We start from the raw sequence: 15,939 nt of genomic DNA, 5'->3' as shown, positions 1-15,939 counted from the left end.
AGCTCACATGATTTTAAGTTTACAAAACTCTCGGTCGAGGCTAAACTTGTATCTACAACAACATCAACAGTATTGTGACTATTATGGAAGATGAAATTGTTTCGGCATTTCCATAACAACCAACATAGAATTGCAAATTGAGTCGACCAATTTCCTTCATTCACTTTCAACATTTCTTGCAATTACAAGTTCTCGTTTAACCATAAATTTAAGTTTGTGGAGAAGAAATTATTCCTTGCTAAGTTAAGAATCACCGCCTTCCACATTGCTTTTGAGAACTCACAATCCCGTAAAGCATATAAACTAGTCTCCATCAGATATCCACATTGAACACAATGGCCTTCAAGACATATGCCGTCGAACTCGCTCCTCTTTAGTCAAAATCCTATCTTGCTACAATAGCCATAAGAATACACGGATTTATAATGTTCAAAGTGAAATTAAAATATAAAAATTAAATCCAACTGTAATATAGAAAATAAAACAATAATTAAAAGATATAATACAAATATAAAATCATGACCAAACAAATATATTCTTCATTGTTTTATTTTAAAATTTATCAGTATTATATTGCAGTACGAAAGAATTACTACAAACAATGAGTATGAAATTCATGGTTTTGGCTCAACCTGACTATTAAAACCCCACACGAAAGAATAATACAAACACGATATGAATACGCTAATGTCTTAAAAGAATTATACAATACAAATTACTAAAAAAATATCGAAACTACAAATACGATCCCGACACCAAAAAAAAAATACACGAATTGTTAAATCCATTCAATCTCTCTGGTAATGAATATCAATATGGCGGAAATGAAACCCTATTTCTTCACATTTTTTAACTTGCTGGAAGCATTTTATGTGCAGTTTTTCTTTTTCCTTCTAAGATCTCTTTGAACATCTCTTCAAACTGAGCGCTAAAACTGTGAAACCAGCAATGGCTGCTAAAATCTGCCCAACAAAACAGCATGTCTTGTTTGATTCAATGCATTAAAAAAGCTAGTTGAAATGTGTAGTTTTAGAAAAATTATAAATGAGATCAGATACTAGGGAAAAAAATGGTCAAAATAAAAGAAAAGCAAGAATCCGGACCCAGGACTTATTTCGATTGATTCATTCAGTTACCTTTAAAAGATGGCATCAGATATATATGGGGTTCAGAAACCAATATCTATACCAAAAGGTAAACTTTTAATCATTTGGGGTGTATTGAAAAGTGTCGTGGAGCTAAGAATGTGCTCGGATGGGATTTATTTCGATTGATTCATCCAGTCACCTTTAAAAGATGGTAGTCGACATATATGGGGTTTGAATCCCAATATCTATACAATAAGGGAAAGTTTTAATCATTTGGGTGTATTGAAAACTCAGAGAATGTGTCGTGGTGCTAAAAATGTGCTCAGATGGGACTTATTTCGAGTGATTCATTTAGCCACCTTTAAAAGATGACACCCAACAGATTTGGGGTCGAATCCCAATATCTGTACCAAAAGGGAAACTTTTAATCATTTGGGTGTACTGAAAATTCAGAGAATGAGTCACAGAGCTAAAAATGTGCTCGAATGGGACTTCTTTCGATTGATTCATCCAATTATCTTTAAAAGATGGCATCCAACATATTTGGGGTTCGAATCCCAATATCTATACCAAAAGGGAAACTTCTAATCATTCGGGTGTATTGAAAGTCTAGAGAATGTGTCATGGTGCTAAAAATGTGCTTGGATGACAATGAATATCGAGGATTTAGATAATACTCAAATCCGGATATCATAGAAAAATGCATATTTCCAACCTGTTACCTTCCCTACTCGTAGTCATAGTTAATAGTGAGGAAAATGGTGAGATGACTAACCTTCATATCGATCCCATGAAGGGTCCATTGTGAAAATGACTTTATCCTCTTAAGCCATGATGTTTGGGGCATTAGAATCACAACAGTGTGAGGATTGTTGCAAGGCATTATCCGCCGTAGCGCCAATTGCATCGTTAATGGTGTTAGCGAATTTCTAACTTTTGAACGCGTTTCATCTAGAATCTGCATCACACAAATGGAAAAAAAAAGAAGTAAGTATTCCTTTGTATTTTACTCGGATTCGAATTTCGGTATTTGTAACCTTTCCCCCGTCCTTCCACTGACCTTGAAAGAAGTTCCAATATCGCTGGAATAAATCCGTGACTGATAACTGCCGATAATCAGATTAAGCCAGTAATAGTTCTCCTAAAATGTGTAAGACCAAGTTAGTTCACAAAACAAGGTGCAAACATTAAGAGGAGATAGATTAGATGAAGCTAAGTTACTCAGACTCGGGTATATTCAATTTTTTCCAAGGTTTTTCATATATTTAGAGAATTCTTAAAATAGACGTCAAATACGGGCATCAAATACGGGTCCTTAAAGCAAAATGAAGAGTCAGAGCAACGATAGAAATGAAGATAACTTGTTTCATTGGTAAGGTAAAAGATGTTGGCTTAGGATTCTTTACTTATATTGATTGCTAAATGTAATAAATGTTCAATGCATAAAGTAGAAGAAATTTAACCTGCAATCCATTTTCATGGGCTCTCTGTTCGATTTCGAGTATGGTTTCAACATCTTGATCTGAAGGTCCCTCCTCTTGAAGACGTAATATTTCATTCAAAGCTATATCAACCTGTTAAAAAAATATTGCGCAAATTGAATATTTGAGATGATTGATATTTTGGTCATATGTTACTCGGGGTTGAGTGCGAGTGTCAGATACGGATATGTAAGTTTTTTCCATGTATTTGGCGGGTCTTTAGAAAATCATGTCCGTATACCCATTTCCATAAATGTATCGGACATGAGCGTCGAATATGGGTACTCTAACAAAATGAAAGTCTGAACAATATAGGTTGAGATACCTACCAGCTTCAAGGAGATTTTTGGATCACAGGAAAAATCAATTTGAATGTCACCACCAATATCTCCGGTTAGACATGGCAGATCACCATGAATGAATTCCGAAACACTTGCAGAGTAGATCTGGGAACACGGGGAACAATATTGTTCACACAAAATACAAGGCTATTGAATAAGACAAATGATGCTCTGAAATGGAAATACACTTGGATATGTATCCAACACGAAAATGGTTAGATTTTTCTAAGTTTTTCAATGTATTTAGAGGATCCTTTAAGGTCATATCCCCTTACCAATGTGTCAAAAACAAATTTCAAACATGGGTACTTCAAAAAGAGAATTGAAGCAACATAGATATAATGGTACACTGTACCTGGCCATGTTTGAATCGGAGAAGCTGCAGTAGTTTTGTTTCTAGCAGTTTGGCTAGAAACCCAGTATAATGAATCTCTTCTTCCTGCAAATTGATTGTTCCGAAAGAAATATATCAAACAAGTCAATAATCGAGTCAGGTTTCTATTAATGAAGCTTCAAATAGATCAACTGGAAGAAGGCTAACAAACCATAGTTCCATGCTTCAGTTCTATAGGAAAGCATATCCGGACCATACATTGAGCTTCTATCATGGGACTGCATACGACCTCCCTACAAGCACATCACGTATCAGAAGATGCACATAGTGTAAGCTCCATGAAACTGTTATCATTGGACATTAACCTTGTTACTTGGTCTTGGGTGTAAGTGTTGGATATGGGTATATGTCTAACACGGAATTATATCTCTATACCCATGTCCGACTATATGTCGGACATAATTTGAGCTCCATGAAACTGTTATCAACCGGACATGAACCTCCTACATTACTTGGACTGAGTGTGGTTATTAGATATGTGTATATATCCAACACAGGTATGTTCTTCTATGTATTTGAAGGTTCTTTGGAGGGTCATGTCTCATCCCATCTCTGAATGTGTCAGACATGGGTATTTCAAGTAGAATGAGGTCTCGAAGCAACATAATGAACAGCACTTACCTAGTCATGGATTTGGGAAATTTGAATGGTAAGCTCTTAATGCGATCACAGTTAAAATGGAAAATAGGTTCAGGAGGCTTTCCGATTCCACCCTGCATGGAAAAAAATCAAGAGCTCATAACATAATAATGATTTTATGAATTCTTGGAATGGGGGATATTGAAAAAAAGAATATTTAACTTACCAAATACTTCAGTATTAAAGGAACTGCAACTGTGGGATCGATTTTCCCAACAATTACGACAGTAAAAGTCGATGGATCCTTAAAGCAAGTATTGAAATACTTGCATGCTTTTAATGGATCGACTTTTTGAAGATCACTTATTCCAAAAGGCTGCCAATCAAAATTAAATCTTAAGTTACAAATAAAATTCAAGACAATTAATCTACATTACTCAGACTTCAGTATGAGTGTTGGATACAGCCTGACATAGGTATGTTCAAATTTTTTCTAAGCATTTCCATGTATTCGTAGGTCCTCTGGGGGACATATTTCCATACCATTGTCAAACAAGGATACTTCAGTAAAAATAAAGAGTCGGAATAAGGTAGCAACTAATCATTCATACCCGGAAAAAGTAAGAGTTCCCATAGTTGATCTCCCTAGCCCGGTTAGAAAATGAAGTATAGGGATCCCTTTCTCGAGCAAGAATTGTTTCTTCTTTCACTTGCATCACTCTTTTAATGACTTCATCATCTGGTGTTACTTCTGTTGTAAATAGTTGGTAAACAAGCTGCCAGAATAGGGATAATCAGAAACCACAAAATCAAGAAATCCTTACAACTTTAAGCTTAGAAAACAAGAGGGCATGAATCTAGTGAATTATGTGTTTTGTTATTTGCTTTGTTGATGTATATGATGCATCTTTGAAGTATCCGTGTTTGACACGTAGTTGAATACAGGTAAGTGTACATTTTTTTTAGTTTTTTGTGTATTTGAAGGGGGTTTTGGAGTTCATCATATCCCCATACCCATGTCCTGATATGTGTCGGACATGAAAGTCAAACAAAGGTACTTCAAAGAAAATAAAGCGTCATAACAACATAGATAATTGATCAAATAATATTTTAAAATTAAGAAGACAAAAAGAACTAAAAACCAACAATTTCACTGTTAAACATCTAATAAAGCAAACCTGAAAGGCAGTTTCCAAGTAAAAGGGCGAACAATCACCATAAAAAGATCTCTTGTAGGATCTGACTTCTACATCCACATCAACTCTCTTACCAGCTAGCATATCCATTAACACTGAAGGTCTATGACCATACATGCCAATTTCCTCTGCAATTGTTGATCCCATTGAAGATGAAAAATATTTGTTTTCTGGGAGTTCAGATAAACCACCATAGGAGAAACCTGTGAAAAGAACCTATTGAAACAGCACTGTAAAAGTTACACGGTTCACATCAACTAATAATCAAATAAAGTCAGAGTCATGCTTTGAAGTCCAAGAAATTAAATGGTCTTTGGAAAGTACTATGGTGCTTAGGATTCAAATTCACTATTTTCTGACAAAACTGATTGTGTTTCCTATGTCCTTGAACTTGGATGTGAATGCCGAATATAGGTATATGTTCGACATGGGTATGTTTAATATTTTTTTTACGTTTATCCGTGTATTTAAAAGATCATATCTCTACACCCATGTTGTATGCATTGAGACAAGTACTTCAAGCAAAATGAAGAACGGGTATATTTAATTTTGTATGTTTCTGTTTTTGGAGGGTCATATCTTCAAACTCATGTCCTAAGACATTGTAGAAACGGGTACTTCAAGCAAAATGAAGCATGGTTATGTGTCCTATACGAGTATATTTAATTTTTTTTCTAAGTTTTTCTATGCATTTGAAAGGTTTTTAGAGGGTTAAAACTTACAGCTATCAAATATTTCAAGTAAAATGAAGAGTAGGAGCAATATAGTCTATTTCTAACTCGTGATACTGCCAGGGGTAGAGAAACCGAGAAAGTTTACCTGGTCATTAAAGAAATCTGTACACTTATAGCAAACATGCATGCCATTGGACAGAATCAATTCAGTAGCTCCAATATTTTCATGTTCACGCTGCTGAACAATGTTCCTGAAGTAAATAATAAAATTCAGATTAAATAATAAAAGCTCTTCTTTTTTCTTTTTTTGAGAAAATAAAAGCTCATTTAGAAAGGCACTGACAATTCGTTAAGCTAAAATTGGTTAAAATATCATCTCATTCATTAATTTAGGTTGTTCTAAAACAGTTCATAAAGTATAAAACAGGGCCATAATCAGACAGTGGAGTAGGCTGGCTAAGTCTAGAAGCACTTAGTTAATCTTAGAAGCTAAGTTACCCCGGACTCGAGATGAGGCTCAAATATGGATGTATGTCTGATAAAGGTATACTCAATTTATTTTTGATATATTTGAAGGATCAATGGTTCATACCCTGTACCATGTCCAAATACGTATCGAACACATAGACTTACGCAGAAAAATAAATAGTCCAACATAGATATTATTTCAGCATATGGTCATAGGTTTAGAGCTTGAGTACACAGTTGTGTAATACCTACATTACTTGGATTTGAGTGCAAGTTCTGGATATGGGAATACGTCCCCATATCTATGTCTGAATATGTGATGGACATGGGTGCTAGACAAATATACTTCAAGAAAATCAAACAGCTAGAACAAGATAGAATATAACTTTACCCTATGTTTGGCTTTAAACTGACAATTTCTTCTGGAATTTGTTCATCATCCCAAGGAGAAATGCTCCTTTCATTCTCAAGCTTGTTGATCTTCATGACAATATTTTTCATGTCATCAACAGAAGCAAAAGCTTGTGGTTCAACTATCTGTATGACACAGCTACATGATGTCCATAATTTCTCAGCAAACTTGGATACCTCTGATGCTAATATATCTATGTAAGATAAAATCATGAATTGAACAATATACGATATGAGATTTCATTTATTTTCTTCTTTTTAAATGCCTAAAAACAGAAAAAATTAGGAATGTCAGAACATTTCACTGACCAGGGAGAATAGATTTTTGGAGCTGAGCTTCATATTCAATCCCAATAATGGGTTTATTGTGAGTGAAGTGCTGCAAAACAAAAAAAAAATGAAGACTTAGTACCTTTCAATTATTCCATATGCTGCTGGTCTTGGTTTAAATTGAATAAATTAAAAAACCTTATTGGAGATCGAATTGGTCACACCTGTGAATATTCATATCGCAAGCTAGTTGATTCAATTTGATCACGTTCCAAATACGCAGATTCAATACTCGACATCAGTAGATCTCGAACAACGGATATTTCCCGTTCCGAAAATCCATGTAGACGTACTCTTGCAACCTGCAATACAATGCATCAGAAAAGGCAGTGAACAAAACAAAAAGAAAGAAATAAACAAAATCAGAATGTTGAAGAAGAATAATGGCAGACCTCAATAAGCATGGACTCAAGGGCCTCCAAAGTCCCCTTCTCTTTACAAGATGAACTCATTATATAAGCCTTTAAATCGCGAACAAGAACATATGAAGCAACTGAACATGAGAAATACGGCGGATCCTTTCTTCGGGAAATTCGAAACAACCTTCGATTTAGAGCAATTCGGAACATGGATTTCACAAGCATTTCTCTATAGTCTTTCATTGTCTTTAATTCATCTACTTGCATTTTATAGCTAATCATCACTGCAGACTTTTTCAAACAAACATTCTCATCAACAAATGCATAATACATTCATCCATACATATAAACATGCATGTTTGCATGCATGAAAAAATTTAAAGGATTAAGAGTTTACTAACCCCAGATGCTTCAGGTTCCACAAAATATGAAAAGCGAGGATCCTCATGAGAAGGAACTTTAAAATGAGGTATTGATGGAGGGTCCAATGCTGAGTATTTATGCCCAAAATGAGTCTTTATTAACTCAATGACACTCTAGATAGAAAGACCAAAAGTTAATTAATTTCACATAATCGGTAATTCAAGTAGGAGAAGTTTGCAATTAGCAAGGACCAACCTTTGTATCAGAGAAATCTCCAACAGCAATCACTGCCATATTGCATAGATGGTACCATTTTTGATAAAATTTCTTCAAAGTTTGGGAAGAAACGGTTTTTATTACATTTTCCAGTCCAATCGGCAATCGATCAGCATACTGCAGTTAACCAGGGTTCAGAACTTGTGAGACAAGTCGAAAGTGTTTATGACTACTTGCTCAAAAACATTAAGGACTCTGCATGATGCATGCAGCAGTACTCTTCTATTTTGCTCTAAGTCTTCATTTTCCTTTAAGTATCCTTGTCCATCACTGGTGTTCAACACATATTTGGACACAGATTCAAGCGTATGATCACATATGCAAAAAAACATACAAAGAATTGAGCATGTCCATGCTGAATGCTTATTCATACATGTCATGCCTCACACTCATGAACAATAGATACATAAACATGTGTATGAGATATGACCCATATCTGACACTCACATTTAAATCTGATAAACATAGACCCTTATGAAATGGCAATAATGATTAGATGATGTTTAATCTTGAAATTCTTTCAAATATCTTTTTATGTGACTGTATCTGGCATTTGAAAAGCACCAAATGGATAAATTCATTGATTCATTTTTACATTTGAACGACAATATTTCTTTGATAAGTTCTTTAATTGAAATAAATGATGTTCATAAAAGAAAATATTGGATTTAGACTCCATAGCTTTACCTTGGACCCTTCCATCATCAATGTCCAATATGCATCAAGTATCCTTCCATTGGCATTTCGATTATCTCTATACTCTTCCATAACTGCTCCCCTTTCTTTCTCCAAATCATCTTTCGAAAGCCGAATCTGCAAATCACAACTCACAAATTTAGAAGAGAAAATTGAATATGTCAGTATCGGAACCATACTCATTACCCAAATCCGAGTAAAATAGATGAGAATTACAAAAATAAATATCAATTAATTGATACCTCTGAACTAAACTCAGCTAGGACTTGAATGGCTTCAGACAAGAGCTCAGGCTTGTCAATGGGGATCAACAACTTGTATATAGTCTCATCAAAGGATGTTACTGCATTCTGACAAGGCCCAAATTCGGCTCCGATGCTTTCAAGAAATTTAACAATGTTGTGGTTTGTGTATTTCTTTGTGGCAGAGAAGGCTAGATGCTCAACTATGTGAGCAACTCCGCGCTCATATTCCTCTTCTAAAATCGAGCTGTCATCAACCCCATAAATCAGTCTTATAGTTTTCTATATATCTATTTTGCTCGAACTCTTCACTTTTATAATGTTTCATATACCTATCCATATCCAACAAGTTCGTAATATGAAGAGATCCTCCAACAAATATATGAAAAAGGAAACAAATTTTGAATAAACCCGTATTGAAACACATATCCCCATCCGATACTCACAATCTGAATAACATTATTTTATATTATTTTGTACAGTCATAGACCTGTCAACACTAGTCAAAATCCAAAAACTCAACCTGATCAACTCAGACCCAAACTGATGTGACCATAAAAAGTCAACAACTCAAACCTGTTCAACCTAAAACCGAACTTAAAACTGACCAAACATGAAACAATCCAAACCCAAAATAGCTTGAACAAGTAAACAAAATGATTCGAACTTCAAATGACAAGAACCAATAATGACATGATAAAAAAGAACCAAGTTCAAACCCGAATTATCCAATCTTGAAGCCACCCAAACCTGAAATGACTGGAAATTTTAAAACCAAATTAACTCAATCTAGATTGAGCCAACTAAAAATCAACCCGACCCACCAAATTGACTATAAAGTCAAGATTCAAGCAAAAAAGCAAATCTGATTCTGAAAAAAAGGAAGAAAATGATTGAGGAACTTTAAAGACCCAAGTCCTGACCAATCAAATGCTGAGCTAAAAATTTGATAATTGAATCAAACCAAAGTCCAAAGAAACTCTAGTAAACTAAACATGCTACTCATTGCAGCAGCTTAAATACCTTATTATCTACATCTATTTCAATTGATTAACTTTAATTTTATAGTTGGTCAGGGGGAAAACTTTTTTAAAAAGGTACAATTATTAAGCTCTTTACTTTGCCATACCAAAAATGAGCCAATCAAATAATATTACTCGAAAATCAACTATCCAATTATTTATATATAATTAATTAGTAAAAATAAACAATTCAATGATTATATGAAATAAATTAACAGATTAATAATTCAATAATTTATCAACATTCAAATTTATGTGTTTATCACTAACAACTGTAAGGGTTGACTTCCATCAATAACAGATTAGTTTCAGAAAATACAACAATAATCCCAGATTTCTCCAAAAACAAACAAAATTGTAGACACTTAAACACAAAAAAACACGAATCAAAGAAGGAAAATTAGAAGATCAAAGAGGAAACTAACCCGACTTTAATAGCAAGAGCGAGCGAAGCTCTTTTTCTGGGCTTAGGATTACATTTAACATAATAAACAAGGCCATTTTCAAGCTTCCCATAATCCACACCAAAAGGTTGTTGAAGATCAAGCTGTTTATCCAGCTCCATATTCACCATTTCCAAAGACCCAAAACTTTGCTTCCTTTGGATCAATGGCTGGTCGTTGTGTGGTGAAAGCAAAGACATATTTGGGGTTAGTAGAAACAAGTGGGAAAAATGCAACAGTCATGGTTTTTTAAGGAAGCTTTTATGGGGGAGGATATGTTTGTTTTGATGGAAAATAAAATATTTTTTTTATCAAATAAATAAAAACAAGTGGCTTTGGAGGAAGTCTTGTTAAAGACTTGAAGTCAATTGCAAAAACCAATTTTTTTAATTTGATGGTATAATTTTTCCCCAAGTCCCTGTACTCTTTTAAATTTTTGAAATTCAACTTTTTTATAAGAGAACTTGAAGCCAGTTGCAAAAACTTTTTTTAATTTGATGGTCTAATTTTTACCCAAGTCTCTATCCTCTTTGAAATTTTGAAATTTAATTTTTTTTATATGATAACTTGAAGTCAGTTGCAAAAACTTTTTTTAAATTTAGTGGTCTAATTTTGCCCCAAATCCCTATACCCTTTGAAATTTTGAAATTTAATCATTCTTTTTCTTTTATAAGCGCTAGGGGTTGGGTTTAAGGTGTAATCAAGCCAAGTCCGAATATTGACAAGTTCGAGCTTAAACTCAACTTGAAATTCAAAACTTAATTCTCGACTCGAACTCAATTAAACTCGTTTATCAATATTCGTACTAAAGCTCCAACTTGATTAAGATCATACATATTCAAGCTCGAACTCTGCTTGATAATGTAAATTAAATATGAAATATTTAAAATATATATTAAAAATGAAAAGTGCAAATTCAACCCAACTAATAGCTTCAGCTTAATAATTATTAAATCGAATTCAAGTTTTTTTTAATCAAACTCGAATAGCTTGCAAACACTAGTGTCTTATTTACTTCTCTAATTGATTGTCCAATGATCAAACTTTGGGCTAATGTTAACTGAAGTTTTGAACAAATCCTCTGCCATTCCACCCATTGTTCAATTGACTAGTCCCTCTACTTTAAATTTCAAAAATTTAATTTTTTTACGTGTTTAATTTAAAAATTAAAAATTATTTGATAACATTATACTGAATGGATTAGTAGCGGGCAGCAATTGCAACGAAATTAGGTTAATATATAGTTGATGTTTTAAAGGCTAGGATGTGAAACTTCGGGATATTTTGAGGGATAGTAACAAGGTGGCAGATCGCATCACCAAAAAGCCTAGAGGTGGAATGAAACAATTTATTATTTACATGGACCCATCAGCATATGTGAGAGATTTATTAAAGGAAGATGTTTAACACGCTATGCGTACAATGATTAATGGAGAATAATACTGCTTTACTTTTAGTCTATAATTAAACTCTAATTTATTAAAAAACATTAATGATAAATATTTTCTTTTAACAAAGGGCATCTCGTGGCCTAATTAGGGAAATATTTTTAAAATAAATAAATTAACTTTTTATTCTTAATGTTGTATCTTAGTATCTTAAATTTCTCTCAATGTCATTTTCTCCTAAATTTTTATTTTCTTAGATTTTTTCGATTTTCATCATTTTAAAGATTTTAAAATGTTAATGTCTTTAATTTGTTTGTATCACAAACACATTTCCGACATTCAATAAGAAAATATTATTTTATTTTTATTAATATCATTATTAAGTTGTTAATTTTTTAAAAATTTATATTTATATAATCGGGACAAAGATTATATTATCGAAACATTTATACACAATCTAAATACGAGAGTATCGTGTGTTATTGAATGGTACTTAGAAGAGGCGAGATTCTTGCATGTGTCCTATATGTTTATTGGGACTAAACTGGACCACGCATTTATTAGTGTTTTGCTGAAAAGATGGAGACTCGAGATATACACATTCTATCTTTCGTGCAATAAATGTACGATTACACTCAATGATGTGGCAATACAACTCAGTTTAATCAACCATTTGATGTTACAAATGTAACGAAAAGTTGAACTGTCATTTAATCAACCATGTTAGAGTCCTTGCTGCAATTTAAATAGCCACATTGAAGGGTTTGTTGTCATTTAAACAGCCTCATTTAATAACCCTAGCTGGACAGTAGAAAAAGAAGAAAATGAAATTGAGATGTCGTCCAATCCCTCACTCTTAGAAATCAATCGTCGTCGTCCACATTTTCCTATCTTCTCCTTTTGTATCATCCAAAAATCTCTCTTTTATTAACTATGATCCAATCCCTGACTCTTTTTGAAATCTATACCTTTTTCCTTCAAATATTTTCTTCTTCCCATGGCTTCCTCCACGCTTCCAACCGATGTTGTTGTCTCTGCCCCTTTTTCTTTTCTTTTTGATCAGAGAACATCCATTAGAGTTTTGGAATTTCATGGTCTCAAGATTAAACCCAAGTCGGCGTTACTGACTTAGTCATCCAGATCAATCATTTAGGATTCATGTCGAGTTGGACGTGTTGTTTGTAAGGCTTAAAACACCACTATTGATGGTGAGTTTTGTTTGTTTACGGTGTAAATTATTTTCTTTCTTTTGTTTTAATTATTTTTCTTATGCTTTTCTTTTTTAGTTATATTGGTTGCTTGGAAAGTGAGAAAACAGAAGGAAATAGAAAGGATTATTAAGCGTAAATGAAAATGAAATTAGGTTGTTGGTTGTTTGAGGAAATGAGAATAATTACGAGAAAAAGAGGAAGAATAAGAGAAAACAAAGGCGGCAAGCAAATCAAAGGTAGCGACAACGACTATGACAGTGGTAAGGGTCAACAATCTTAAAAATGTCATAGGTTTTCTTTAACATTTTTTTTTTTTACTTTTGGTGGCTAGTTGAAGAAGAAGAATAAGAAGAATAACCTTTTGCTCCTCACGTCCAATGTGGCAAGTTAACTGGCCACGTCACATGTTTCGCTAGGCTCGTAATAAAAAATATTAATGAGTGACTGACTTGTCACTTTTCAATAACGTTAGTGATTGATTTGTCAGTTTTTCAAAGTTGAATGATCGAATTGAAAGTTAAGTGATTGTTTTGTTATTGAAATAAAAGTTGAGTGATTGATGGTATACTTCGCCATTTATTTAACAATATAGTTATCATTTTATTTTTTCTATTATTATATTTCTGGAATAACATATTATTTGAACATGTGGAATAATGATGTGAATCATGTGGGTATACCGAACGAGCTTGAAGATATTCAGTTATTGTGTTATAAGTAATTTGTTTCGGGTGGCCCAACACAAGGTCCTTAAAAAGAGAGGGTTTGGGTAAAAATATAGGCCCAAAAAATGAGTTTGGGCAAAAAAAATAAAGCTCAGGTAAGATGTTTTTTGCCCAAGCCCAACCCAAATTCACTAAATGACAAAAAAAATACTTTTTTGTTATTTTAATGATATTTTCTTATTGTTTTCTCATTATTTTGTTATAATTTTACTATTATATTGTTACTATTTTGTTGTTATTATTTGAATGTTGTATAACACTTGTTTTATTGCCAATTTTATTATTATTTTAGAGACATTTTCTTGTTAAGTTGCATCTATCTCAGTATTATTTAAGTTTACATTTTTTTTAAACTTTATTTCAAATTGTTCGAGATATTTATTTTAATATTTTTAGCATTTTGATGTATTATATATATTCAAAAATTATATTAAAAATAATATAATATAAAAAAATTAATATGGGGGGGTCAGGCTTGAGTTTTAGCATTTTTATCCGAGCTGGGCTTGGGCAAATTTTTAGGTCCATTTTTTGGACTAGGTTAGGCCTAGGACTAGCAAACAAGCCTAAATTTTTGTTTGGGCCCTGCCCGGCCCATGATCACCTCTACTTTCAAGGCACGCTTTCACCCTCTTCTACCACATCACCCAAGCTTCCTTCTCTCTTGTTATGTCACACAAAAACAATACCTGTAGGGAGCGTTTTTGTCACCTATCCTAAAATTGGCTTTTTTTCCTAAATTTTAAACAAAATGGTCTAAAACCCTAAATATTCTCTTTAATTGGCATAAATGCTTAATTTTCTGGCATATTGTGGTTCACTAAATATATAAAAACTCAACAAATTATTCATATAAAACATTTTTAAATCATTAAAATGTTAGAAATTTAAATTCAAATAATTTTTAATAATGTTATTGATTAAACTTTATTTTTTAAATCAAAAGGGAAATTTTAAAGTTTTAAGAATTCTCGTGTTTGATCTGGTGGTCAAAGGCAGTTCACTTATAAGACTCATTCGAATTTGAACTTTTGAGGAATAAGTGGTAGGCATTTATCTGAGTAACTTTATTTGGGCATAATGTGTATAGTGTGGGTATTCCCTTACTAATTTGTATAGTACCAAATAAGAAAGTTTTATAATCAAAAGTAGGACTAAAATTTAAAAATTAACGAGTAAAAGGAGTAAACAAAAATTAGACCTAATTTAATTTACTTTTGATTTTGTCTCCCATAGGATTGCGTGGAATCCGCGTGGAATCCGCGTGGAAATGTGTGGATCGTTGGCCCCGCCATTGAAATGATTACTTTTCTATATTTTCATTTTCCTTTCTCTTTACTTTTTTGCATCGAAATTTCTGCCTTTCATTTGTCAATCATTCGACATGGCCTGTCTCGTTCTTTGATATTTTCATGTCTGTTTCTGCTTTTCCTTTTCCTGCAGTGACGATGATGGAATGGTGAAGGTGTTCATCGACCGAGCAGCTTAGGTTGGCCCACTCTAGGTCGGGATTGAGTTCATATCTTTTAATTTTATTTGAGTTTGATTCGTTGAATTTAAATAGTAAAATGAAATTTTTAGATGGGGTTAGATTTGTGTTTTTTTTTCTGGACTTAGGTTTTTAACTCAGTTCATGAGTACTTTTATAAAAGTTTAGAGTAAATTATCTCGTTAATCATTTTAAATCATAATCATTTCTATTTTTGTCATCTCAATTTCTTTTACTAATTGGTCACTCAAATAAAATTGATTAATATGATCATTTCACTGTTAAATGATAACGAAAATATTAATTATGCATTTTCACATTTTTAAGGTGATCAAAATAAGAACGACTTCTATTTAAAGTGATTAACATAGAAATGCACAATTAATATTTTATTACTATTTAATAATGGAATGACAAATTTAATCAATTTATTTTGTGGGATGACCAAATTAACAAAAAAAGGTTGAAATGACAGAAATAAGAATAACTTCAATTCGAATGGCTAACGAGATAATTTACTAAAAATTTAACCAATAATACAAATTTGTATATGATTAATATTCTAGTTAGATTTAGTAATATAACTATATTTGTAATTTTAAATTGATCCAAAATTTTTACATACCAATTTGTGAATAGAATATGAAATATAATTGATTTTATTTTTTAAAGGTAAATTAATATTTAGTTTTTTCTCACATTAATTTTAAACTTTCTCTTATTCATATTAATCTCGAAATTATGTAATTTTTTTTCAAATTGA

General features: G+C 32.6%; 1 protein-coding gene across 1 annotated transcript; it reads right to left on the bottom strand.

The window, feature by feature from the left end:
* Positions 1-542: 542 nt before the first annotated feature.
* Positions 543-10,692, bottom strand: LOC108469620 (zinc protease PQQL-like). The gene is made up of 21 exons (XM_017770557.2): positions 10,346-10,692; positions 8,899-9,145; positions 8,648-8,773; positions 7,940-8,077; positions 7,723-7,857; positions 7,355-7,612; positions 7,127-7,264; positions 6,942-7,011; positions 6,613-6,826; positions 5,899-6,004; positions 5,062-5,295; positions 4,495-4,659; positions 4,110-4,259; positions 3,926-4,017; positions 3,456-3,537; positions 3,266-3,349; positions 2,899-3,015; positions 2,552-2,662; positions 2,149-2,229; positions 1,864-2,046; positions 543-962 (listed from the first exon to the last, which is right to left on the bottom strand). Exons 1-21 carry the CDS (start codon positions 10,561-10,563, stop codon positions 894-896), a joined length of 3,018 nt encoding a protein of 1,005 aa, XP_017626046.1. The 5' UTR covers positions 10,564-10,692; the 3' UTR covers positions 543-893.
* Between the last annotated feature and the right edge of the window lie 5,247 nt (positions 10,693-15,939).

This window comes from Gossypium arboreum, chromosome 8 (genome assembly GCF_025698485.1).
Source record: "Gossypium arboreum isolate Shixiya-1 chromosome 8, ASM2569848v2, whole genome shotgun sequence".
NCBI classification, from domain to species: Eukaryota; Viridiplantae; Streptophyta; class Magnoliopsida; order Malvales; family Malvaceae; genus Gossypium; species Gossypium arboreum.
This window is presented reverse-complemented; position numbering and strand designations above follow the sequence as displayed.